At 30.0% G+C, this 25,778-nt stretch overlaps 1 protein-coding gene across 2 annotated transcripts; it reads right to left on the reverse strand.

Moving 5' to 3' along the window:
• Positions 1–887: 887 nt before the first annotated feature.
• Positions 888–24,935, reverse strand: LOC119679593 (dnaJ homolog subfamily C member 16). Of its 2 annotated transcripts, XR_005252412.1 has the most exons (12): positions 24,746–24,935; positions 17,342–17,516; positions 13,428–13,825; positions 13,232–13,378; positions 10,938–11,118; positions 8,897–9,108; positions 8,183–8,343; positions 7,332–7,580; positions 4,022–4,247; positions 2,029–2,411; positions 1,275–1,556; positions 888–1,215 (listed from the first exon to the last, which is right to left on the reverse strand). XR_005252412.1 is itself a non-coding variant. In XM_038092041.1 (11 exons), exons 1-11 carry the CDS (start codon positions 24,753–24,755, stop codon positions 1,338–1,340), a joined length of 2,361 nt encoding a protein of 786 aa, XP_037947969.1. In that variant the 5' UTR covers positions 24,756–24,935; the 3' UTR covers positions 888–1,337. The 2 variants fall into 2 exon arrangements, 1 of the variants encoding a protein (XP_037947969.1); XM_038092041.1 differs by having other exon boundaries at positions 888–1,556.
• Between the last annotated feature and the right edge of the window lie 843 nt (positions 24,936–25,778).

A 25,778-nucleotide genomic window follows, 5' to 3' on the forward strand; every position in this document is an offset into this window, starting at 1 on the left:
AACATTACTAATGATGTGAATTATTTATATTTTCATTGATGTATGTGAATAAACTATTTTGAAATATAAACCATTGATTTTCCAATTCAAAATAACGTTGGATTTTTTTGGTTCCTTTTACAAACAATTTTATTTTTTTAACAATTTTTTTCGTTTTATTTGGAGAAAATGAATTTAGAAAAAAAAGAAATAAAGAATAAAAATATACTCTTGATAGAAAATTTTTTTATATCTTTTACTAAAGACATTTTATAGTTTTCTTTTTATTTCTCTATGTAACACAAACAAGATTTAATTGTTGGCAATAGTAGGAATAGTAATGTCATTACCGTTGTAAGTTCTAGTGATAAATAAGTTATTACAAATTTTATTTTTTTCTTAAAAATATATAAATTAAATTAATTTAATTTAATTCGTACAAATGAAAGGTACGAATTGAAAAATGAAAACATTGAATTGAAAAAAAAAAATAAAAAGTGTTAAGAAATAGAATAAATATTTAAAAAAAAAAATGGTTTTTTGAGTCCTACTAATTTACAAGATCACTAGAGCAGACAATTTTTTTTTTTTTTGTATCAAAACAAATAATGTAATGCTGACTTTTCTTCTTTAAAAAAAAAAAATGTGCTGAATTGTTTTATAGTTTAAACATAACTTTCCTATTCAAAGTTAAGTTCTTTATTTTTTTAATCGAACAAAAATGAGATTGCTTCTTAAATTTTAATAACTTATATTTAATTAAATGATTATAATCAATAATTAACTAAAAAAATAAAAATAAAAAAAATACATATATAATATATAAAATATAATATAATAATAAAATAAAAATAAAAAAAAAAATTATAAAAAATAATTCAAATACAATAACTATGTTACTACAGTTAATACTTGCTTATTAACATTATTATTGTATGAAAAAAATAACTTATAGTATATATTTCACGACGAAAACGTGAAAAAATAGTACTCATTGGCTGCCATTATCTGTACTAACAAGTCTTGGTGACTTGTTAGTTTATTAGACTAGAAAAGTCAGCTTTGTAAAAATTATTTAACATTGCCAAATAACGCATATAGTCTTTTTTTAAGTTGGTATTTTATATTTCCGTAAAGGCAGTATTTCATTTCTTACATTGATTTGTAATGTTCTTAATTAAACCTTTTCTAACATATTGAATCGAATCTTAGAATAGGCTACGTCTTTTTAATGATCTATTAATTTACAAGAAAAACAATACATTATTATTATTATTAATTATTTTTATATTTACTATTAAGTTTATAACATAGCACAGACCATTATGTGCTGTGTTAAAAACGCAGTTGCTTGAAAATTATTTTGTAGGAAAATCCGGCCAGTAGTTTATAAAATATCGCTGTGTACTACCTTCAAATAAACGATCCAACCAAAGATTTAATCCATCAAGGAGATTTCCTTCTAATAAAATTTTTTGTTCCGCATCTGATTCATCGGAATTTTCATAGTTTATGATAGAACCAAATTCAGGATCGTCGTATTTTTTTATAAGTCGTTTAGTGATGCTTAATATTCTCTGAAAAACGAAAAATAAAAATTATGCAATAATAAAATAAATAAAATAATATAAATGCATACGTACAAGAATATACAACAAAAAATACGATCGAAATAAAAGTTAAAATCCTAAAAGACAAAACCGACTTTAAACTGTTTTTAGTTTTCAAGAGAAAGATTCAATAAATTAATTTAAGTTCATGAAAAAAAAAATTTTTTTTTTTAAATAAAAATACACTAAATATTTCACTCATATAGATTCATTAAAAGAAGACTGTTCAGCAAATAAAATTCATCTATTTTTACAAAAAATATTTTCTAAAGTTAATACATGAATTTCATTACAGAAGGGCTAATATTATTAGAAATTTTAGAGTAGGTTTTTTTGATTTAAATCTGCGATTGCATAAATACTATTATATTATTTTTAATAACAATAACTTAAGTAAATTACGGTATAAAAAATAATTATTATATTTTTAAAAAGTTACCTTGTCACCTCTGACTGTTTCTGGATGTTTTGCATGATATATGCAGAAATATTTACGATGGCCATTTAGTGCAATAACAGTTCCAACACAATTTCGGGGATTGATTTCCAAATCTTTGTTTTCACTCAGGGATAAACGTAATATTTCAGAGTACCACGACAATCCTTTTTCTATTAACATGTGACCAAAAAGAAGGGTTTTTGTTTTCCTGTATGGCCAAACCGATTTATGAAATAAAGGAATCAATTTAGGTCGAGTCTGCAAATCTGTTATAAGAATAATTGTTCTGCAGCCAGGTTTGAGTAATCTAACCATTCCATTATATTTCTCTGCTCTTAATTCATACAGTTTTAGTTCAGGTATATATCGATTTTGATTCACAGCTAAAAATAAAAAATAAATTATTTATGAATACTTTTTTGGTAATTTTTTAAAAATTCTTTATTTCTTACAAAATACATGCAGAATAAAATATATGAAATATGTAACCCATACAGAACTCTTTATTGCAAAGTTCTAAAAACGTATTGGTTATTCTTTATTGCAAAATTTGAAGCCTGGAGAAAATATAACATACAAAATTTAAATTAAACCAGAGTGTTTAACGTTGTAACGGTAGAAACACGGAGCAACAGATCCATGGAACTTAAATTTATATGTGCAGTAGGATAATTGAACATTGGCAACATTATACGCACTGTAGTTTCAGCACACCTAAGAAACTCATTGAAATAATTAGTGGCAATCCTCTGACATCAGTTCAGTCACAATAGTTATTGTTGGACATGGAAGTCTCTCTTCCTTGGAAATACTGAGAACCGAGTTGCTATATTCGAAATTTAAAAAGGATACTGCATCGATATGAAGAACTGACAGCACTTGGTAGTCAATCTTATTGATGTTTTATCGTTTGAGGTAGTTATCGATATATTCTATATATAAAAATGGGGACTCAACAAAAAAAATGCGGCAGGACTACTTCATTAATTACTGCACCATTTGGATGTCAATCTTTATGACAATTAACGAGATAGCAACTAACTATATCCTTTATCAAGAATCAGTTTGGATTCGTATGTTGGTGAGGAATATGCGATGAGCAATAACATCAGGTTCAAATTCACAGTGTTAAATTTTGTCAAGTTTGAATATTATTGCAGGTCATATGGTAGAACTAGAAAATCCATATTTATTTGTTTTTGTTCAATAAATTTTTTTTTACCCACATGCTAACTGCAAATGCTTTTAGTGGATATAAAAACACAAAAATACAACTCACTTCCACTATTTGTTTACTCAGTTTAAATTTTGTCTGTCTGCTGATTCGATCTGGAATTAAGTGGTTTATCCAAGTTTCGTCCTTTGTCAAATACCGATACAAAACAAATCCTAAAATAACAATTCTATTCTAACTTATTCTTCAATATTTATTTTAATTCATTCCAATTGATAGCCATCATTCCAATGCTAGAATTTTAACACCCTTTGCGAAATTTCTTTCTGAAGTCTTAGAAATAGTGTCACACGGTGTCACATAAGATGAATACGGTGCTTACAAAATTATGTTCTTTTAGATTAATTATACTCATAAGACGCTAAGTGGGAGCAGATGGATTATCATAGTTAAGAAACCATGAGTTTATTACCACATTTCTAGCCATTTACGAGGAATGTCTTCCTTCAAACGTTGCAGTCCGCCTAAATAAAACTGTATATAGATTGGTTGTTCCTTACGAAAACATTCTTTATGGTAATTTGAAAAGGATCGAAATAATACTACTAATATGCTTACATTTTTAAAATATACGACCCAGATTCCATATGAAAAAAGTTACATAGGAATTATAGATTTCAAATAAACATATTTGATATATCTCTAAAAATTCATGTCTTAAAATATTTTTTTTTAAATATATACGATGAAATATTTGAATGCATGCAAATGCTAAGCAATTCAAAATTCAAAAATATTGGCAAATTAATTTATACTTACAACCATTTTTGGCCAGACCACCATTGACTTTTAACTGTTGTTCCTCTACGCGAACAAAATACACCATAGCATAGCCAATCACAAACATGAATATAATTGTTCCCAGTAGAGATGCTATTGCTAGTACGTGTTCTTGTTCCATATTATCGCTTAAATATTCAGTAATATAAATAAATTTTGACAACAATTTACTTATAATTCCTTGTGTATGTTCGTCAATCAATGCCTATTAAAACAAATAAATGTATTATTTAATATATCAATAAATTAATAATGTATTTAGGAAATATATATATATATTTTTTAAACATAACTTATCAACATACAACTTTGGATATTTGTCATGGATCAGAGGAAACGCACAGGTATTGATACACACAATGCTGAAAATAAGGAGTATTCAGTCAAAATTAGGCAACACAACATAAATATGATATTATGCAATTATCCCTTTGGATGTCCTAAACGCAATGCTATATTTACAACTTTTTGACATTCATATTATACTATAAAATATCGCTTGGAACAGCGCTGTTAGAGACTGAAAGCAACAGGCATCTATGCAAAAAATACAGATGGACATAGCTGGATTTTAGACACAGTTCCAAACTGTCTGTGCAACATCGGATTATCTGACTCCATAATTGTGTTTCGAAAGAAATTTATAGACAATATTTCCGTCAAGAAATGAGTGAAAAGAAGGAACTTTCAAAAAATCTACAAAGCATCTATTTTCACGAATGTTTCAAGAATGCCTTATAAAGCAATAGTATAATAAATGAATAAATGAAGTTCATAGAGCACATTCTTCATTTTACAGTCAATATGATCGACCTAGAGAGCCAGCAATTCGTTTTCGAACTAATTATACTCTTCTCGATTCAAAACCATCAACATCAAGAAAGGTGTAGTACGTTGAAGAAGTGTTGAAGAAGACGCAGAAATGTCAATTCATTATCGTTCTCAAATTGTTGGTCTTTATTCTTCAACTACATGGAAAATTTCATGTAAGGATCTTGGCTCGTAAATAAAATAAAATAAAGCTCGTGCGAAAATTGAAACCAAAAGACCATCGTTTGCGTCGCATTTTTGATGATTGAGCGAATTTGAATTTGGACGAAGATAAGCATTTTTCACACATAATTGTGTTTAGTGATGACGATCATTTCTGATCAAATAGCTACGTCAATAAGCAAAATTGTCGTATATGAAGCGAAGATAATCTTCAAAGCGTTAATGAATCACCATTACATCCATTAAAATTGGATGTTTGGTACAGTTTACATACAGACGGCATCATCGGTCCTTATTTCTTTCGAAATTAGGAATGAGTTGCAGTTACGGTGAATGACGAGCACTATCTAATCATGCTGACTCTGCTGAAGTTTCGTTTCCAAAAATTAATAAGTTAAACATCGACAATATTTGGTTTTAACAAAACGGAATTGGTCTAAATTACAATACATCGCGTTTAACCATAGATTTATTGCGAAATTAATTTGGTAACAACTTAATTTTCTGATGTAGTCCTGTTAACTTACGCCCTCATTCGTGCGATTCGAGATCACCGCCTCTCTACTACTTTTTATAGGGCTATGCTATGCCAATGTTCATATTTATTAGAAAAAAATAGTCAAAAATTGGACTGATGAAGTGGATCATGTAACTCGTAGTCGCGGGGAACATATGCCAGAAATCATATTCAAAAAATAAATGCCATCAAATTATCTACCAAATTGTATGTAGTAAAAAAAAATTTCATTCGAAGAACATTTCTTTCTTGTATTATCATTTTAACTTCTCATGCAAAAAAAATATCAGATATAAAACAAATTTAATTATTATTTGAATTTTATTTTGAAACGGTTATGTACACATAGCAGAAAAAGTCTGCGTTCACCCACAAAATGTTTCTTAAATTTCGCATAATTTTTTTAATTTTTACTCAAATTGAATTTTGTTTTCTGATTTATTTTAACCAAAGAAACAACAATAAAATTCAAGCATAAAAAATTAACAGTTACTATTTAAAAAAAAATTAAACGGTTGTGTGCAACAGCAACAGTTTCTGAAGCAGAAAAAGTCTGCGTTCACGTCTAAAGATTTAGATTTACCGTTAATTAAAATTCGTTTGCAAACACAATTATGTATTTATATGATATTAAATTAACAGTTACTTCCTAAAGAGTCTAGAAATTGATCATTTAAAAATATTTTTAGATAAAAAATTTTTACAATGTATTTTGCACGCAAAATTAGTATCAGTGAACGATAAGATAACAAAGATAACAAAATTGTGTGGAGAAAATCATGTATAGCCTATGATAAACAAAACTTAATTTCAACGGTAAAAATTGGTGGTGGAGGCATAATGCTTTGGGGATGTATAGCAAGTAATGATGCTGATAAACTTGAATTTATACAAGATACAATGAATAAATATGTGTATCTAAATATGCTATACATAAATTTAAGGGAAAATGACAGAATGTTGGGGCTGGAGGCAACCTTTTTGTTTCAGCAGGACAACGACTCTAAGCATACAGCAGCGATAGTAGGGATTTGGTTGCATGCTCCTAGGCAAATTCAAACACTACGAGAATCACTAAACCTTAGTCCTATAATACATCTGTAGGTTTATTTGAAACATAATATTTGCCAGCACACGATTTCCAGCAAGGATATGTTAAGAAACATCATCAAGGAAGAATGGTTAAAAATAAACGCACAGGATACTGTAAAGCTGGTGGAGTCCATGCAAAGAGACTTAAAAGAGATTATTAAACCTAGAGGTTATCCTACAGGCTATTAAATATAATATTTCTGTGAATTTTAATTGCTTTAATTTAAATATTTAGAAGTGAACGCAGACTTTTTCTGCTTTGAAAACTGTTGCTTTTGTATACAACTGTGTTTAATTTTTTTTTTAAATAGTAACTGGCAATTTTTTGTGTTTCAACTTTATTGTTGTTTCTTTGTTTAAAATAAATCAGAAAACAAAATTCAATTTAAGTAAAAATTAAAAAAGTTATGCGAAATTTAAGAAAAATTTTGTGGGTGAATGCAGACTTTTTCTGCTGTGTGTATGTAACGCATGCATGATATTAAGGATGGAAGTTGTTAAAATTTCAACTATATACTTAAATAAGTATTTAAACAACTTTTTGTTACTGCTTTTCTTAAAAATTTGTGAAACAATTATTATTTTTAGTCCTTTGTTTTTAAAAATTTTGAAAACACAATTAATTGTTTTATGCGAGTGTCAATATTTATAAATACCTTCAATTATACTAATTTGAATTATATTTACCTCAACATATGTTTCATAATATAGAGCCTCTGTTGTTCTTAACAATTTTTTTATTGTATTATCAAGTTCTTTTTTTATATCGTTATTTTCAGATATACTAGATGAATTAAAGTTGTTACTCAAATTGATATTATCAATCCATTCATATTTAATTCGTGAAGAATCACGGCGCCATATGACAACAATGCGTAATAGTTTGCTGTCAGAATATCCATTAGATATAGCATTTACAAATTCTGTTTGTTTGTCCTAAAAGCAAAAAACAAAATTAATAGGGTTACTCGCGTAACTGATTATTTGCTAAGGTATTTAATTATTTAAAAAACTTTATACAAATCAGGTTGATTATTGTGAGTACCCTTACGTGTGGAATTTACAAATTTGCTAATTAAGTAATAATTTATATTAATATTTCTAATGCATTTTAAATCAGAATTAAATGATATCAAGCAAAAATATACTAATATACTAATTAATTTTAAATTTATTTATCGACCTGTTTTTTTAATAATGATTTTTATATATTTTTTATCCGGCTATAGGTCACTATATATACAATACACTGAAGAGGATGACGCTTAGATATAGATTTCATTAATATTAATTTAGGTTCGATCCTTATCCTAATGATGACTCTCAAAGAGAGTCGAAACTGACATATAGCCAAATAAAAAATATATAAAAACAATTATAATATATAACAACGACAATTGTATATAGACTTGTAGTTGTGGTATAAACTTTTTTTGATGATCTAAAAAGGTGACATTTAGTTAAGTATAAATGACATAAAATTAGACACAAAATTTTTGTTAACCGATGAATGTAATACGAGTAATTTATAAACTTACCATAAATATATAAGCGAAACGAACTCTTTGGGAACTAAATTCACTTGAAAGAGCAATTTCCCTCAAAGTTCCTCGTGCAATATCATGACTTTTACAATTTTTCGTAATAAGTACAACACACAAACGTTTTCGCGCACGATTCCATTCAGCTGGGCATAAATCTAAAGTTTAACAATAAGACAGCACTTTTTATTATCAGATATTTTTTAACAATATTTTATTATTATAAGTAAATAAAGTACTAAATATAGTATATAACTACTTTAGTTATATGAGAGAAATATTGTCCAAAATATAAAGTGTCAAAGAGTGTGTCAACACCCACAACTGGGCTGAGAACAGATACATATGAGATAAATGATATATGATAATGATAATGTCAGAACTATATGGTGGATACCTAAAAATTTCATTTACTTGATTTTTAATGAGAGCGATTATAGAATGTCAAATTTTTGCTTTGTAGCGGTAATATACAAAAAATGCTTTTGTCAAAATTGAACATTTGATTACTTATATCAAGTATAAAAGATAAATTAATGTTGAAATTGGTGCAATTCATGGGACACAAAAAGGTTCACTACGACTATAGCTTATAATAGCATTATTTTATTTTAATAAGTTTTTTTAATAAAACATTTTTTTTTTACTGTTTATAAAAAGTTAAGATTTTTACTAAAGCAGGATATAGACGATGCTATATGCTTAACTTACCATCAAGTATTTCCTGTGAAGATAATCTTGGCAAGGTTAAGAACTTATTTGTTAAAATTATATTATTAATAGTTTGTAAAGGTATATCAGCCATGGTGATAGCAGCAACTGGACGTTCACAATATTCATTGAATATTAATATAGTGTCTAAATTCGGTTGGATTTTGTAGCGTTCTTGTATTATTTTGGAACTGTTACTTAAGAATACAAATCTGGAATAAGAATTAAATTTGTTTATCATTATCATTATCATTAGAAATCAATAAAAAAGCTTTTACGAACAATATAAAGTAATCGTTCTTAACATTAAAATGTTGAAATGATTGTAATATATTCAATCATGGCAACACTGTATGAAGAAAAAGGTAAAAAACGAAAATCAACAAAGCACATAACACTTATATTTTCATATAACATAATATAATACATAAAACATACTAACAAGATTTGTTTTAAATGTTAATTTATCTGTAATGTTATATTTCCACTCCTTAGTTAGTAAGTTACTCAAGTAACTTTAAGTTTTTATCGTTTCCATTGACATAAGTTACTTATTGCATGGGAAAGAACTTTAATGTGTCAGAAAGTTCTTTAAAAGTTTTAAGAGGGCTTCTGTTTGTTTAGGCAAATTTCACTCAATAATGTATCACACAAAAATTAAATATATAATTGTTATATTAAATCATTTATATATATTTTATAAATCTATCACATTTTCTATTAATAAAAATAAAGATTAAATACTCACTTTCTCAAATAATTCGAATTTCGGTCATTTTCCTTGTGGAAAATGTATTTTTTAGGGTTGCATTTAGCATTTTTGGTCTAATTTTTCTTTTTTTATGTTAAGCTAAAAAGCTTAAAAACTTTTTATATGGTTAATGAAATTTACTTAAAAAGTTGGACTTACTAAGCAACAGTGGAACATACTATAAGCTACTAAGATTTGCATAATTTCAGTAAATAATTGGCAAGTGACTTGCTTAAATTTTCGTCGCCGAAAAATAATGCCGTAAAATATAGAAAAAACATTTTTTGAAACAAAGAATTAAACTTCTGGATATTATCAATAAACTAAAGATTAAAGCGAACCTTATTGGTTTACATAGATGACCTTATATTATTTTTAATTTTTATGAGAGCTGAATACTGGTTCAGTAAACCCGCATACGTCTTTATAAATATTTATTAATTATAACTCAACAATAGTAATAAATTAGCACATATTCAAAAACTAAAAAATTTTTTTTTGCTTTCTGTAGATGGATTATAAGAGTTATTAAAATTCATACTCTTATCTTTATAATAAAATATTTTCAGAAAGTATATTTCAATAATGGAACAATCTTCTATCTATTGCTCATCATCATTAGTGTTCGTAGGAAATATTCAAGTATGTATTTAATTAATTTATAGTACGTATATAATTTGTTGGACTGCAACTGAGATAAGGCGCTATCATACTAAATAATAAAAAAATTTTGTTAACATAGGTATAAAATAAATGTTTATAAATAAATTACAACCGCTGAAGAAGCGCGATATGTTAAGTAAAAACAAAAAAAAATACTAAAGATACACTAGTTATTTAAATTAATAGTAAAAGTATGATGTATATTTAGGTTGTGTGCGAGTTTAACTTAATTTACTATACTAAATTAATATTTTAAATAAATAGTTCATAAGTTACTGAATAATATGCATACGGAAACGTCAAAAATTTTCACAATTACCATACAATAATTACATAAAGTATTTTTTTATCAAAAAAATGTTAATAATATTATATGAAATTGGTAAAAACAAATATTAACAAAATTCGTTATACAATAATACATGTTTATAAGCTTTGCTATTTTTGACTGCATTATATTTAATCTGATTGACAATGCATTATTAGCATTTTGATCTCAATTTAATCTACTTGAAATATTGCAACATTCTATATTTCACTTCTTGTTGGTAAGATTTAATATAATCATTAATTTTGTTAAACTCGCACACGAAAATAATTTATAATCTAATTTATTTTTTATCTTACCCAAATGCTATTCTTGTTCTATATCTGAAAGCACTAATTATATATCGTAGTCTTGTTTGACTTCTGGGTTCAAATATAAGTGCTCTTATTCTGTTGTCTTCCCAACCATCCAGAAAATTTTGAACGTTTAAATCATTGATGTGATGAACAATATTTTCTGGCATTTTTTTCCGAATAAATTCTATGAAACAAATAGATTTTTTATATTTAAAATATTTCACTTCGTTAACTTAAAATCAAACAAAATTTAAATTAAAATAACATCATGATACAACAATTTATTAATAGTTATAATTACTGATAAGTTCAAAAAATATAAGGTTACCTAAATATTATCTTAATAGTAGAGTTAACGGACACTCGCTAATTTGTTTACATAATCAAGTTAACAAAAGATTATATATATTATTTCGTAGTCTAGATTTAAATTCAGTTTCAGTGACATATACTGAACAGAACTGATATTTATTATTTAAAAATAATATTTATCGATAAAGTAAATTATCTAGATTTAAATTCAGTTTCAGTGACATATACTGAACAGAACTGATATCTCGTAATAATGTGCTAAAAGCGCACGCAGGTTGTATTTGGGGCAAAGATAAAGAATTCCTATTGAGCACATACAAAGCAATAGGTCGTTCTATTGCAGGCTATATAGCTCCAGTATGAATCGCGCAACTCTGGGAGACGCAATGGATTAATATCCATTGCGTAATATCCATTATGTCAAAAGACAGCATTATAGATTGCAACTGGCTGGCATCGCATAACGCATGATGACCACCCTTACGCAGAATTGAAAACACTGCTTGAAAAGGACTATAATTAACTACCGTCCAAGCAATATCTGCTTGGTTATTACACAGATGGACTTCCCAATGGCGACATAGATAGTAGAGCCCTCCCTCCTAGATGCATTCAAAGATGCAGTATCCTCTTCAAAATCTAGGTTATCTGACAACAGGTTTCTCAATAGGCCTCTGCCTGACATCTGTCTGGAAGAACGACATATCAGCAAGATAGATATGCAGCAAGAACTGTCCTAGATCAATTGAGATCAGAATATAGCCAAGTGCTAAACAGTAACTAGTCACGCATAAACACGTCTATATTCAATGTGTGCTTTAACTGCAGCTTTTCTCCCCATGACGCGCCTATCTTTTCTCCTGTCCTACCACTCACACAAACCTTCGTCCATTTGACCTTTGGACCTACCCCATTAAATTGGCCAAGTTTCTCCGGCTGGATCCAGGTTAACGTTCAGTTTCAGACCACCCACACAACCCTGTTCATCCACTTCCCCAATCCATCTTCCCCAACCACTACCTACCCACTTTCCTACCCATGTAATCGTCTTGTATATCCTTTCATGTTATCTGCTTACAAGTACCGGCGGGTTACAACAACAATATTCATTTAAGCTAATAATTAATGAATTAACATAAAAAAGCGGTTACTTATTAAGAAATAAAGAGATAGAGGACCTAGGATATAAAGTCCTATCTGAAACATTAGACAAAGAAATAATAAAAAAGAGTTGTTCCTTATCTCCACAACAGTAAAATAGGGAAATAGATAAATAAAGTACTCTTTCGAATTTCATTGTTAAATTTGAACAATCGTTAAAAAGAACCAAAAGTTCTACAATGTTCTACACCGCTCGCGAAATGCCATATCAGTGCATCTACAATTGCTTATTCACTTTAATGAGAAATTTTAATTTTATTCATTTTGAACATATTTTTCAAATTGTTTGCAAACATATTTTATAGGTGACATTATGGTGTTTTGCAAACATTAACGAATTTATTCGAATCAATTTGTGCAGTTTATGATTTAACCATCATCGGACGTATTTATGAATATTTTCTACAATTATAAAATCATAAACGTATTTAACAACAGATTTAAGCACTTAAACCGGCTTCAGGGAGTTCAATCGGTTAATCTGTTTGAAAAGACTATAGAAACGCGGAGTTTTGCAGTTACAAGCAAGAACCGAACAGAAGTTATTTCAAAAATTTTAAGAAAAAATACAAAATCAAAAATAATTAAGATTCTAATTTAAGTATGTAATTATCATTGTAACAACATTCATCCTTCATATAAAATATGGGTTATATATATTGTCTACGCATTTATGTCGACTTCAATAGTAAATTAATTTAGATTTTTGCTATTGTATTCCCTTTATTATTAAAACTTTAGAATGATTAATGTTTGTCTTAATATTTGCATTAACAATGAAGAATGGAAAAAATTATGTTAAAGTATATAAAAATAAAACTTACCTGAAATCTTAGCAGCAGTATATAGCGATTCACGATATATATAACTATGTCCATTAAGTAAAAGAATCAAAGAAGGAACATCAGTAACGCCACTTTTATGAACAACATCCTGTTCATAAGCTGCGTTTATTGTTGCCACTTGTACTCCTAAAATTTTAAATTAAGTTACATTTTTTAAAATTATTTTTTTAATTACCGTATGGCTCTAAAGTATCTTTCAGTTTTTTATACGCACTAGCGCGGCGCATACACTCAAAGCACCAGTCGTTATAAAACAATATAATAAAAGGCATTTTATTACTTCTATGTAATATAGTTTGATGAAAATATTTTGAATTAACTGTTAACTTATGCAGTAAAGTAACGTCATGTTCAAAAAACATTTTAGTTTCAAACAACTCTTCAAATGGATGTGAAGAGTATCGATTATACTGACTGTAATCGTGTTTCTTTTTAAAATATTGTGAATCTTCATTTGTAATACCGTACTGGTTATAAATACGTCGGCGATCATTATCGCTTAAGATTTCATAGGCTTTTTTTATTTCAACAAATTTTTTCTCAGCTTCTGGATTACTGTTTTTATCCGGATGCCTATAATATAAAAATAAATTAATAAATAATAAAATGTTTAAAAAAATCATAATATCATATTGCTACAAATTAGAATCTAAATAAACCTAGAAATAGTTTCGTGAAAATGGCTTTTAATAAAGCCATTAAATAATATTTTTAAAACATTTATATAAATCAAATATAATTTAACATATTTTTGTTTTTATAACACATCTTGGCACTATTTCACTTTTACAAGAATTCAAATGTAGCGGCACACACCTATCGAAATTAATAAATTTCAAAAATTCAATTCGATATCGCAATAAGAAGTTCCTCACGCCTCTAAAACCAAAAGTAACAAAACTCCAGAAAAATATGCGAACAAAAAAGTCAAGTACGGCTTTGGATCAGTTGGTTAAGGTGCGCTGATTCTGAGCTTCACATTTGGCAGGACCCGAGTTCGATTCCTGGTACTTGAAGTCTCAAAAATAATTATTTACGAATAATTAAATACAAGAATTATTTCCAAGACCACTGATGATGGGTATTTAGCAATATTTGAAACAGCTGTATGGTCAGCCAAAAATTTAATTAATTAAAATAATATAAAAAAAAAATAAAATTTTTGTTGTTGTATTTCACTACTGTTCGAAAAAACCACTTTAAAAAATTATTTTGTGAATAAAAATATTAAAATGCAACATTTTAAAGAATTAAATTAAAAATAATTTAAGTTTTAAGAATTAAAATAAGAAAGTATGGTAATTTTAAGAAATATGAAATCTTTATATAATGAAATAAATGACATGTTGCTATTATCATCATCTCAATTCCTTAAGTTTCGATTACTATTTTGCAATCTGTACTTGCTCCGCAGTTGTTCTGTACGCTGTAGAAAATAAATCAAAATGAAGTATGCATACCTTGTTTCAAGTGTATAGCAAACCGCATACTTGAACTTCATACTTGGTGTGCAGATATGTAGCATCGTCTATATTATGCTTTACTCAAGAAATACCAGAGTAACGAATACAGAGTTTTTATTGTATTTGTTACTTTTACTCATTTTACCAATGAGTAGTACCCAGTAGAAAAAGTGGTCTTCGAAGACATTGTCTTCAAGACGGTCTTTGATACCGCGTCCGCATGTTCAAGCAAATTTGCAAAACAGTTGCTCAAAACATGAATGTAAATACTCTTTCTTTGCTTTCTCTCTCATTTTTAGTGTTCATAGCAATGTATTTGAATTTTGCCTCAGATGAAGCTGTGAAGTGACGCAATAATTTTGAAGTGTAGTAAATAAACATTTGTGAAATAAATATTAAAAAAATCAAAATGAATAAAGAAACAAAAGCATTAAACTATGAAATATTAAAAAAAAAGAAATTAAATCAAAACAAATTAAATAGTGACTTAGTTCCTGGAAAATATATTGATATTAATATTGAAGACAATAATTCCAGTGAAAGTTGTTTTAGAAACGAAACAAAGGATGTTGAAAATAAAAAAAACTGAAAACACTTGTGAAAAATTAGCTGTTATATTTAAAAAACACAGGATTAACAGGCGTTGTAGTAATGATATTTTAGAACTCTTAAGATCAGAAGGTTCAATTGTACCAAAATTCTTTTCAACGCTTTTGAAAACATATAAAACTTCAACAATTGATGATAGCGAAATGCTATAAATTATTTTATATTAATTTTAGTTAATTTTAGATATGCTAAGTTATATTAAGTTAAATATTTAAATTAATTTTCATTATGTTTTCTTAGTTTTTAAGTTTTATTGTTTAATTTAATTTATTTTTAATGTCTTAATAAAATTTATAATTTACTTTTAATTTTGAATGTAATGTAAAAAATTATTATATAAAATAAATAAAAGTACAAAATACAACAATTTTTTTCTACTTATTTAAAGAGAAAATTGAAATTTATTTAAAATTTAAAGAGCGCAATAAAAGAGTAGAAATAAAAAAAAGGGTGAAAAAATTATATGAGCACTGCACTAAGAGCGCACAACTTTCTGTCGAATGCGTCCGTTATGCAAGACATGGTCTTCGAGACGGTCTTCGAGACATGTACGCAAAAATTCATTGAAGACATTTGGCTAATTTGTATGAAAGTGTCTTCGAAGACCGTCATACATTTGGATCGATCGGTCTTCATGTATGTATCCATGTCTTGAAGACGTCTTCGATGACGGATCGATCCGTTTTCTATTGGGTAAATAAATTATTTTGCCTTTTTTTAAAAAAAGTTAAAGTGACTAAAGGGCCCCTTAGACAGCATCGTTCGTTGTCAACGCGCGCTTGCCATTACACAAACAATTTTTTAAACACGCCCCAAATAAAACAACAAATATACTAAAAAATCGCTCTCACATGAGAATTTTTTCTCCTACTTATCTCCTACTTTGTGAAATGCGAAATTTGTTTGTGTAATAGTAACATTTGAAATTTTAAGAAAAGCATTGACGAAAATCAAAAAATTTTGATATTTCTTCAAACACGCTCGTGTTTTTGCATATACAGTCGGATTTAGTCGGCATGCAAAATTTCATTTAATTTGAGAAATGGAAGCGTAAACATCGTTTGAATGCACGCATGATTTGTCGTTAGCATGCGAAGCTTTGCAAATATGAATGAATTGTATCTTTTATTTTAAATATTTGTATTTTCTACCTAGGTAAAATTTTTTAATTTCCAAAACATGTTATTAAGAAGAATTAAAATATTAATAACCTTGGGCTAACAAAAATACATATATAAATAACCAAACATTAAATTACAATGAATATTTTATTTTAAATATTAATTGCATTGTGCACCTACGGAAAATTTGTTGTTAAAATATACCAAAAAAGAAAACCAAAATTAAATAAAATATATAAAAATAAATATATAAATTGAAATTAAAAAAATAAATATATAAATTAAAATTATATGTAAAGCATCACATTTCGTAACGAAATTACGCAGAGCAGCCGCTGTTGACACTTCAGCGATTGCTTTAATACTGATGAGTGAACAAATTTTGCATTGTTTGCTGGAGGCGTGTTTAAAAAATTGTTGTAAAATTTGGCGAGAGAAGACTTCGTGCGTTGTCAACGCACGTTGCTGTCTAAGGGCCACTTAAGATTTTCGAGAAAGTTATTTCATATGGTTTGTAAATGTCTACATAGTGACAAAACAAAATGGAATCACTTGCGTTTATATGTTATTCATCGCTGAACCTACCCAATCTATTTTAAATTGCTCTATACAAAAATATTCCAAGAAATCTTTATGCTCTGGTTGTGCCCAAAGTATTTATGTATTTTAATTATGTTGTTCCAGAAACACCCTATTTTAATTGTTAGTATATTTATATAAACAAAATCTAGTTTACTCCTTTTTTTAATACACTCCTCCATTCGCCTTGAATTTTCTATTGAAAATTTCAGCATTATAATTATTTTACAATTTTAACCTCACTGTTATTATTACAATTTATAATATTTTTTATTAAGAAATAGAAAAACCTTTTTAATTTTCTTTTTAATACTTACCATTTTTTCGCCTTTTCTTTGTATGCTTTCCGAATATCTTGAAGTGTAGCATATTTATTAACGCCAAGAATATTATACGGATTATCAGAAACTAATGACGCTTCAATTATTGTAAGGAGTATTATTATGAAACTAATAAAAATTGTCAATCGACATTTAAACGAACCAAAGCTTCCTGAAAGCAGAAATATTGTAAAATTAGTTCTTAAAAAAAAAGCAAATTATAAAATATAAATATATATGCATAAAAATAATAAATTTATTCACAATATACACTAAAAATTAAATAGAACCGCTGCACATTTGCGACGAATTGTATATAAAAAAGTGGCGCACATAGCTTGTATAAAAAAATATAATTTATAACTATATACAATAGGCGTTTACGGTGACTCACAAGTATGGTCAAAAACGCATGCTGGCCTATATTCGCTAAGCGAGACATTGCTATCACTGTTACAATCTGTCAAGTGTTGTGTTTTGGCAAATAGCAAATCTTGTATATGTGCACATAAACGTGAACCACAACAAAGCGAGAGCTTGCGAACAAACAAATATTCGCAGGTAATCGTACCTGCAAAAGTTAGTTCGTTCGCAAGCGTTCGCTTTGGCGTGGATGCATCTTAATGCATCAAATTACATTTTGTATAAAAATAAATAATTAATATAAATTGAAAATTAAAATGTTTACAGAATTAAAAGGAATAGTAAAAATGTTGGACACTTTAAAATAAAACACTGTGTTTTTTTCATTTTTTCCAAATTCTCAAATTTATGAAGTTTTTCAATTTTATTTGAATTTATGTTTACATACGATTGCATATGAAGTGAGTGGCCAGTACAAAACTACTGGCATAGATAGAGAAAATAGTGTTGTTTTGCGTATATTTCGGCCACTATAGGCCATCAACTTACTATACTTGCGAGCCACCGAAAACGCCTAATATATAATTAAAAACTAAATTTATTAATTTTATTTTAATATTATATTTTATTAGTTACATTTGTATATATAATATTATAACATTTTTTTAATATATTGCACCCGTGATTTGTTCTTTAATTTTTTGAAAATGAAATTTATTTGACCACTTAGTGTGATTTATAAAATTTTATATAAATTAGTAAACTACCTACATTTTATCTTTTGATATAGGTTAAATAAATAATTTATGTCAACAAGGCAATGAAAGTGTGCTATTTAACACTAGTCGAATGGATTAGGTACACTTGTAACTTTTGCACTTTCCAACGGCTTGAAATTTTATAAGTTCTCTACACTTTTGCTTTAGATGACATTCATATCATTCATATCTTGGAGAGATAACAGCTCTCTAAGATATGAAGTTGAATTGATTTCACTGTCAGTAAAGACGTTTACCCCCTCGAGGGATCACTACCTTGTCGTAGATAGGGGAGTTATAGAGACTCTTCGAGGTATACCGGTCAGGGCAACCCATGCCGGGAAGATCGTAAACAAACACCGAGGTCAAATGTGATCCAGGCATTGAAGAATACATCGTGAAACATGCAATCGACACAATACATATCAGAGTAAACTGTAAATCATTCCAATTCGGAATAAAACGTGTCCATCGGATTGCTGTTTGTAGTCGGGGTTAACAGACTGTATAAGAGGTGCATCTCACTGATACCTGCCCGCCTTAGTGATTAACTATGAGAGCTAGACTCTAGTTCGAGAGCATCCACTTTAGATCAGGTCTTATAGTGGTGGACTGAGCGAGCAAAGATACAGCCGACAGGACTCGTGAAGTGATACCAGTTATTAAACTAGGAACGTACTCAGCTGACTACGTGCATCGGGGATAGTATACCCGGTGTTCACCTAATGACAGCTTATCTACCAATGGCAGCAGGCGTCAAAAATGAAAAACTACTAAACTTATATCGCAGGCTCCACACACATCTGTGGAGGAAATTCATCAGCAAGTAGCTGAAAAACGTGAAGCTGCTAACGAACGGAGATCGCGACCGATTCTTGGAGGCTATAAGAGCCGTAAACTGCAGAATTGCCTAAACAATCAGCTCTATCTCCGTTCATCTCTACAAGAACACGACGGGTGAAGACCACAATACCTAACAATCCCGACAAGCCAGATCCTGGGGTAGATATAGTAGTTAAAAGCCCCAAAGAGCTCTTACAGTATTGAGAACAGCGGCTCGATTTAACCGATCCAAGGATGCTGGACGGAGTATAGAAACGCTCTCTATAATAAGGAAATAAGGAAAGCGGAAACAGAAAGTTTTAGGAAGTTCTGTATGACTCTGCAAAGTGTTGGCTACACAGAAAACACTATCTGTAACCAGTCTAAAAAAGGAAAATTTGCACAGAAGAGAAAAGAGGAAAGTGAAGGTGAAGAGGAAAGGATTCAACTACTTCTGGAAACCCACTTTCTAGGACCTACGCGTGTAGGGGAACAAAAAAGTGATGACATCATTCAGAGAGATTGTCGTATAACAGAAAGAGGGGCTGGACTATTGCTAAAGAAATATGTACAATAGCCAGGGTTAAATGCGCGGTAGAACTCTTTAAACCGTTCAAAGCACCTGGCACAGATGATATACTTTCGGCGGTAGTTTAAAATGGATTAAAATACCAATTAACCCCGCTGAAGAAGATAACTAGGTCCGCTTCATACCAAAAACAGATAAGAAGGACCCAGTCTACCATAAATCCTTTAGACCCTCACATCTTTCGAAAAAGTTGTAGATAACTTTATCAGGACGATAGTCCTTGTAACCACACCATTACACCCCTGCCAACATACCTACAGAGCGGTAAGATACACTGTAATCGCGCTGTTTGAGTTGACAAACATGGTATAGAAAAGAAGAAAATACCAATATACGCTTTTCTAGACATAGAAGGCACCTTTAACAGCACTTCTCATGATCACTGATAAGCAGAGGAATTATTTCTATTCTACCACGGAGGCTGAGCAACATATTCCGCACTAGGAAGATAGAAAAAGGCACTAGTACGAGCCTAAAAAGGATGAATATCACACGAGGAGATCCAAAGGGTGGAGTACTCTCACTGCTCATGTAACCCATACTAGTGGATGAACTACTTCACGAGTTAGGAAACAATGGACTAGCCGTGCAAAGTTACATTGTCATAAGAAAGTGTCCAATCTTAAAACAAAAAACTGGTGCAACAAGATAGGACTGAGTATAAACACAGCTAAAACTACAGTTAAAACATTACAAGGAAATACAAACTCAAACATCTGACCAATCAGGCTCGGTGGAATTCATAGTGTAGAATTAAAATAGACATAAGAACACTATTCTGTAGAAACGTAAATATAGTAAATTGAGTCTGTTTCAAACCGTAGACAAGAACGGTCTTATATGTTAGTTATATATACCTATATATCAGAAATAAAGAAAACGTATACGTATACGTATGTAGTGTATACATTTTGACCAAAAACTCAACACCACATTGAGGAGGTCACGAAGAAATTCCCTAGGGCTCTAATGACCTGTATATCCAAAGCAGGTAAGAGTTAGGGACGGACCTTTAATCTCATATGGGCCATTTATCTGGGAATGTGGAACCAGACGACAGAATGTCAGTTACGAACTAAATCGTCTGTAAAGAGTGCGGACTTGTCCAACGGCAGTCCTTCTAGAACTCACACCCTTGTCGATATACACCAGGTCCCAAGCGGAAACGGCAGTTCTTAAAATAAAGAAAGAAAACCTAATAGACAGTTGGCTCAGTCAGAAGAGGTTCATAAATCTTACCAAACAGTGCCCAGAGTTTTTAATGCCTTGGTACAGCATGAATTCAAAATTCAGCTTTAGAAAACTTTTTAAAACTAAACTGTGCAACTAAAGAAGCTGGGAGGGGATTAAACGAACCTATCAACTAATGGATCGCATTATAGCACCGACGGTTCACTGACGGGTCATTTACGTAGGAAGGTGCCGGAGCAGGCATACTCGGACAGGAGAAGAAGCATTAAAATGAGCTAGGAAAAAATATTAGCATCTTTCAAGCGGAAATTTAAACAATATCTATATGCGTATTTTTCAACATTGAACGAAAATACCCGGAAAAAAATATTACTATACTGACATACAACTAACCGGCTATCAAGGCACTAAACTCGCATCAGGCGACTTCAAAAGTGGTGCAAAAATGTATTGAAAAGCTAAACCTGCTCGGCAAATCAAATCACGTGTCGATTCTTTGGGTACCGGGACGTACTGGCATACGCGAAAACGAATACGCACACAAACTAGACAGGTAAGGAGTAGCCACAACGATGGTAGGGCCACACCTTTCTGCGAGCGGGGCGGGAACCTTTCTGCGGATCAGAACACAGTACTCTTCTTTCTCTGATAAAAATGAAGCAGCATCAGAACAAAAAGGATTACTGGGATGATGTACCAAAATTAAAACAATACGATTACTTACTGGTTCCTATAACAATAGGAGATACCAGGATTGTAGGGACTTATCAAATGAAAAACTTACAATCGTCACAGGAATTTTAACAGGACACTGTAAACGAGATACCACTTTACGAGACTGGGCATATGTACGGATGCAAACTGTAGATTCTGTGAAGAAAATGAAGAATCAGCCACACATGCGCTGTTAGAATGCCCTAACGCCAATGCACATACAGAATAGACTCCTGGGAATGTGTACTCTTACGGAATAGGCAATAAAACTCTGTAAATTAGGTTCTATACTACTCCTTATCTAAGCAACAGGACTCGGACCAACACGGCTCGGAGAACCTTGATTAATGCTCTCTGTAGATAATATAAGATGTCAATCCAGCGATACCAACCACGTTACGGAACATTGCCAGAGGCCAAGGCAACGTTCATCGTTTTACTGAGTATTCATTAAACATTTTATCAATCACGTCGACGCCACCTTTATTTTTATTATAAAATTTGATTATCTCTGCACGTTAATTTACATAATGAAATCGAATAAATCTTAGCATCTTAAAGCGGTTGTGAGACATTGCTGCTCGTATGAAAGGCATCGCATCAGCTTATTAATGTGGCTTCAGCCCTGGCAAATACACCCTATACTAGATATTCAGTGCGTCAAATGCTGGAGAATACCTACGAAAAACAAATAGAACCACTTTTTATGTGGCTAAATTTAAATTTGGTATACCAGCAAAACTTATTCGGCAATGTAAAGTAACTTGGAGCAATACCATCAACCCTGTTAGAATTGGGAAAAACCTCTCCAGGCCATTTGATTCCAAACAAGGTATAAGACCGCGTCGCCAATGGTGCTTATTCCAACTTAAAACAGCTTATTAATAAGCTTACTAATGTGGCCTCAGCTCTGGCAAATACACCCTATACTAGATATTCAGTGCGTCAAATACTGGAGAACACCTACGAAAAATAAATAAAACCACTTTTTATATGGCTAAATTTAAATTTGGTATACCAGCAAATCTTATTCGACAATGTAAAGTAACTTGAAGCAATACCATCAACTCTGTTAGAATTGGAAAAAACGTCTCCAGACCATTTGATTCCAAACGAGGTATAAGACCGCGTCGTAAATGGTGCTTATTCCAACTTAAAAAAAACAATCGAAACAAATTTGTGTTGTGATAAATGAGGACAAAACAAAATATTTTATGTCTTAAAGTTAGCCTGGAGATTCAACGAAGAGAGAAATGAAATCCTTTCCCAACAAACAAAAACCACGCTCTATAAGTCTCTTATCGCGTGTGTCCCGCTGTATGCTGTATAATTAAGCGCATAAAAATTCAGCAGCTTCGTTGGCTTGGTCATCCCATACGAATGAAAGAAAATGTTCCACCTTGAAACGTGTTTGATTCGTTACCCGCTGATGGAAAACGCGGTAGAAAATATCATCTTCGGTGAAAAGACCAGGTGTTTAACGATATGAGGGCGATCGGTATTGCCAATTGTCGACAGAAAGCTCCCCCTGCGGTGAAGGGATTACAATATTCTCGCGGTAGGCATGCCTGTCGTAAAAGGCGACTAAAATCCCGGTACTATGCTCACACTTGTGTGAAAAGTGTGCATGGTAGTAAGTGATCCGCTCCACTTACGACACCTGACCAGAGGTGAGTATTTGGTACTACGGTGGTCAGTGGGCCTGCAGCTTCGGCTTTGCTGACAAGTTGATGTTGGACCCATAGTGGCAGAGGTTCTAGATGGGCCTCGCATCAAATCAAGATGGAAGTTATGCCTTACACACATTTCTTCATTGGCATCGGCGGAAATTTAAATTTCCAATGGAGCGTTGATTGACGCCTTTTATCAATACATGTGTTATTAGACACCGTAATATTAGCCGCCAAGGCATGAAATCTTTCGTTAAATAACAGCAGATACGGTTGTCGACAGAAAACCACTGATCGAACTGTCTGTCAGAGGCTACTTAACGCTGCCAAGGCTACTTAACGCTACCAGTTTGGGAGGAATGTTCCAAAAGACCTTTAACCGATTCAGCTACCCAAATGTACGAGGCAACTAATGGATCAGTTAAACTTGTAAAAAACCATTTAGAGTTGTTTACTATATGTCTTAAAAACATACAGACGGATCTACCCTTTCAAAAAATAGATTGACAAGTTTTTTGCTTTATAATAATTGAAAACTTTGATAAATAAGAAAACTGAAAATAAATGGAAGTAGGCAATACATAGTAATGGATGTAATCTCTATACAAAGATTATTTGATTAATTAAAAATTAGTTGACTGCGTTAAATTTCACTACGTTGAAATTATCTAGACAATACATTTAAAAATATAAGACTGAATATACCTTAGTATTGGCAAGCTTCAGCTAAAACTAAAAATACATTAAAATGGTATTATTCTAATTAATAATACACATATGAATTAAAATTGTTTTTGCAACCAAACTTTCTCGTATTTTCTAAAGAAAAGTATTTACACAAAAATCAATAAAGTCCATATTAAAACCTATTAAAATAGTAAAATATATGGTACTTGATAAAAATATATACAATGACCGTACGTCAATAATAAATTAAATAAAAAAAAAATAATATTCAATTCCTAGTGTTCTGGTGTATTGTAGATTACTTAATAAACAAAATTCATTTATTTTGATATTTCATAAAAAAATATGTTTAAATATTATGTATTTTAATTTAAGTTCAATTTTAAAAAATAATGTAAACTGAAGTTCTTTTATCTGAATTACTCAGATGGCATGTGCTACAATTAGTTAAAAGAATTATAAAAAAAAAACGAAATAAGAATTCAATCAAGATAAAAAAAATTTGCTTAATTTATAATATTTCTATTATATATGGTAAAAACTTTGAATGAAAAAGATAATGCATGTAAAGAGTTAACATACATTTGTTTTAAACAAATTTACTCACTGGTAATCATTACAATTAGGTCGATTTATAAAATCGGATAAACATTTATTTATTTCTTTATGATCTCAGTTGGAAGCATTATTTATGACCAAAACGACTTTTCAAATTAGCTCTATATATACCGAAATACAAAAATAACTACTTTATTTTGTTTAAAGAAACGAAATAAATCACATAACTGAACATATTGATCGAATGTTTATATTCCCTATAACCAAATTAGCAATACTTTAAGAAGAAATGAACTGAAAATGAAACTATGCAGAATTTTTGAAAAACCAAGGAATAACTAAAAGCAAAGAAAACCTTGATTATAAGCATCAAAATTTAAATGTGTAAACAGGGTATTACAAATCATACCTTAATGATGACTTGGTGCACCAAAGTTTATATGTTAACTAAGTCTTATGTGTGAAAACAAAATTTGTAGTTATGTCATGCGAACTGACGAAAATCAATATATTTTTGATTTTGAAACAAATGCTACAATATTAATATATCATATAAAATAATAAAAATTTTGTGATATCAGCCCTTAGATATAATTGCAGAAATGTATGTGCAGTATGTGAACAATAATTTTTCACATTGAAAAAAAAATATATGTTTATTATTTACAAACAAATCTTGACATTTATTACAGAACAATCTGCTTTGATTAAGCGACAAGTCACAGATAACCTCGTCTCGTTGGCACAAATTTGACCGGCTTTTAGGTTTTTCCTTCCTCTCAATTTTATAATTTGCCTTGAAAACAACAATAACATTGATTTTGACGAGCCCATGATTTTCTGCAGAACATCGGCCTAATAGCAAACCTCATCATACCAAGCCAGCACCCAAATAGTCCGTTAAATGTCAAATATATATATTATGTAATAAGCGTAATTTCATTCAACCAAATACGTGATAGAAGTTTAACCCGGGTATTATTTAAAAAAACAGTCTGCGGTATCTAAAGATACTGATTTAAATGAAGAATGATATGAAAAATCTATCAACAATTATAGCAATGAGTGTATCAACAATGGCA

Source organism: Teleopsis dalmanni, chromosome 2 (genome assembly GCF_002237135.1).
Source record: "Teleopsis dalmanni isolate 2A chromosome 2, ASM223713v2, whole genome shotgun sequence".
In the NCBI taxonomy this organism is placed as follows: Eukaryota; Metazoa; Arthropoda; class Insecta; order Diptera; family Diopsidae; genus Teleopsis; species Teleopsis dalmanni.

Excerpts from the sequence above, each read along its gene's own strand:
- LOC119679593 (XM_038092041.1), bottom strand. Across the intron at positions 13,826-17,341 it reads AAAGAAAAGGCGAAAAAATG|GCATCCGGATAAAAACAGTA; the intron begins GTAAGTATTAAA and ends TTTATATTATAG. Across the intron at positions 1,557-2,028 it reads AAACAGTCAGAGGTGACAAG|AGAATATTAAGCATCACTAA; the intron begins GTAACTTTTTAA and ends TTCGTTTTTCAG.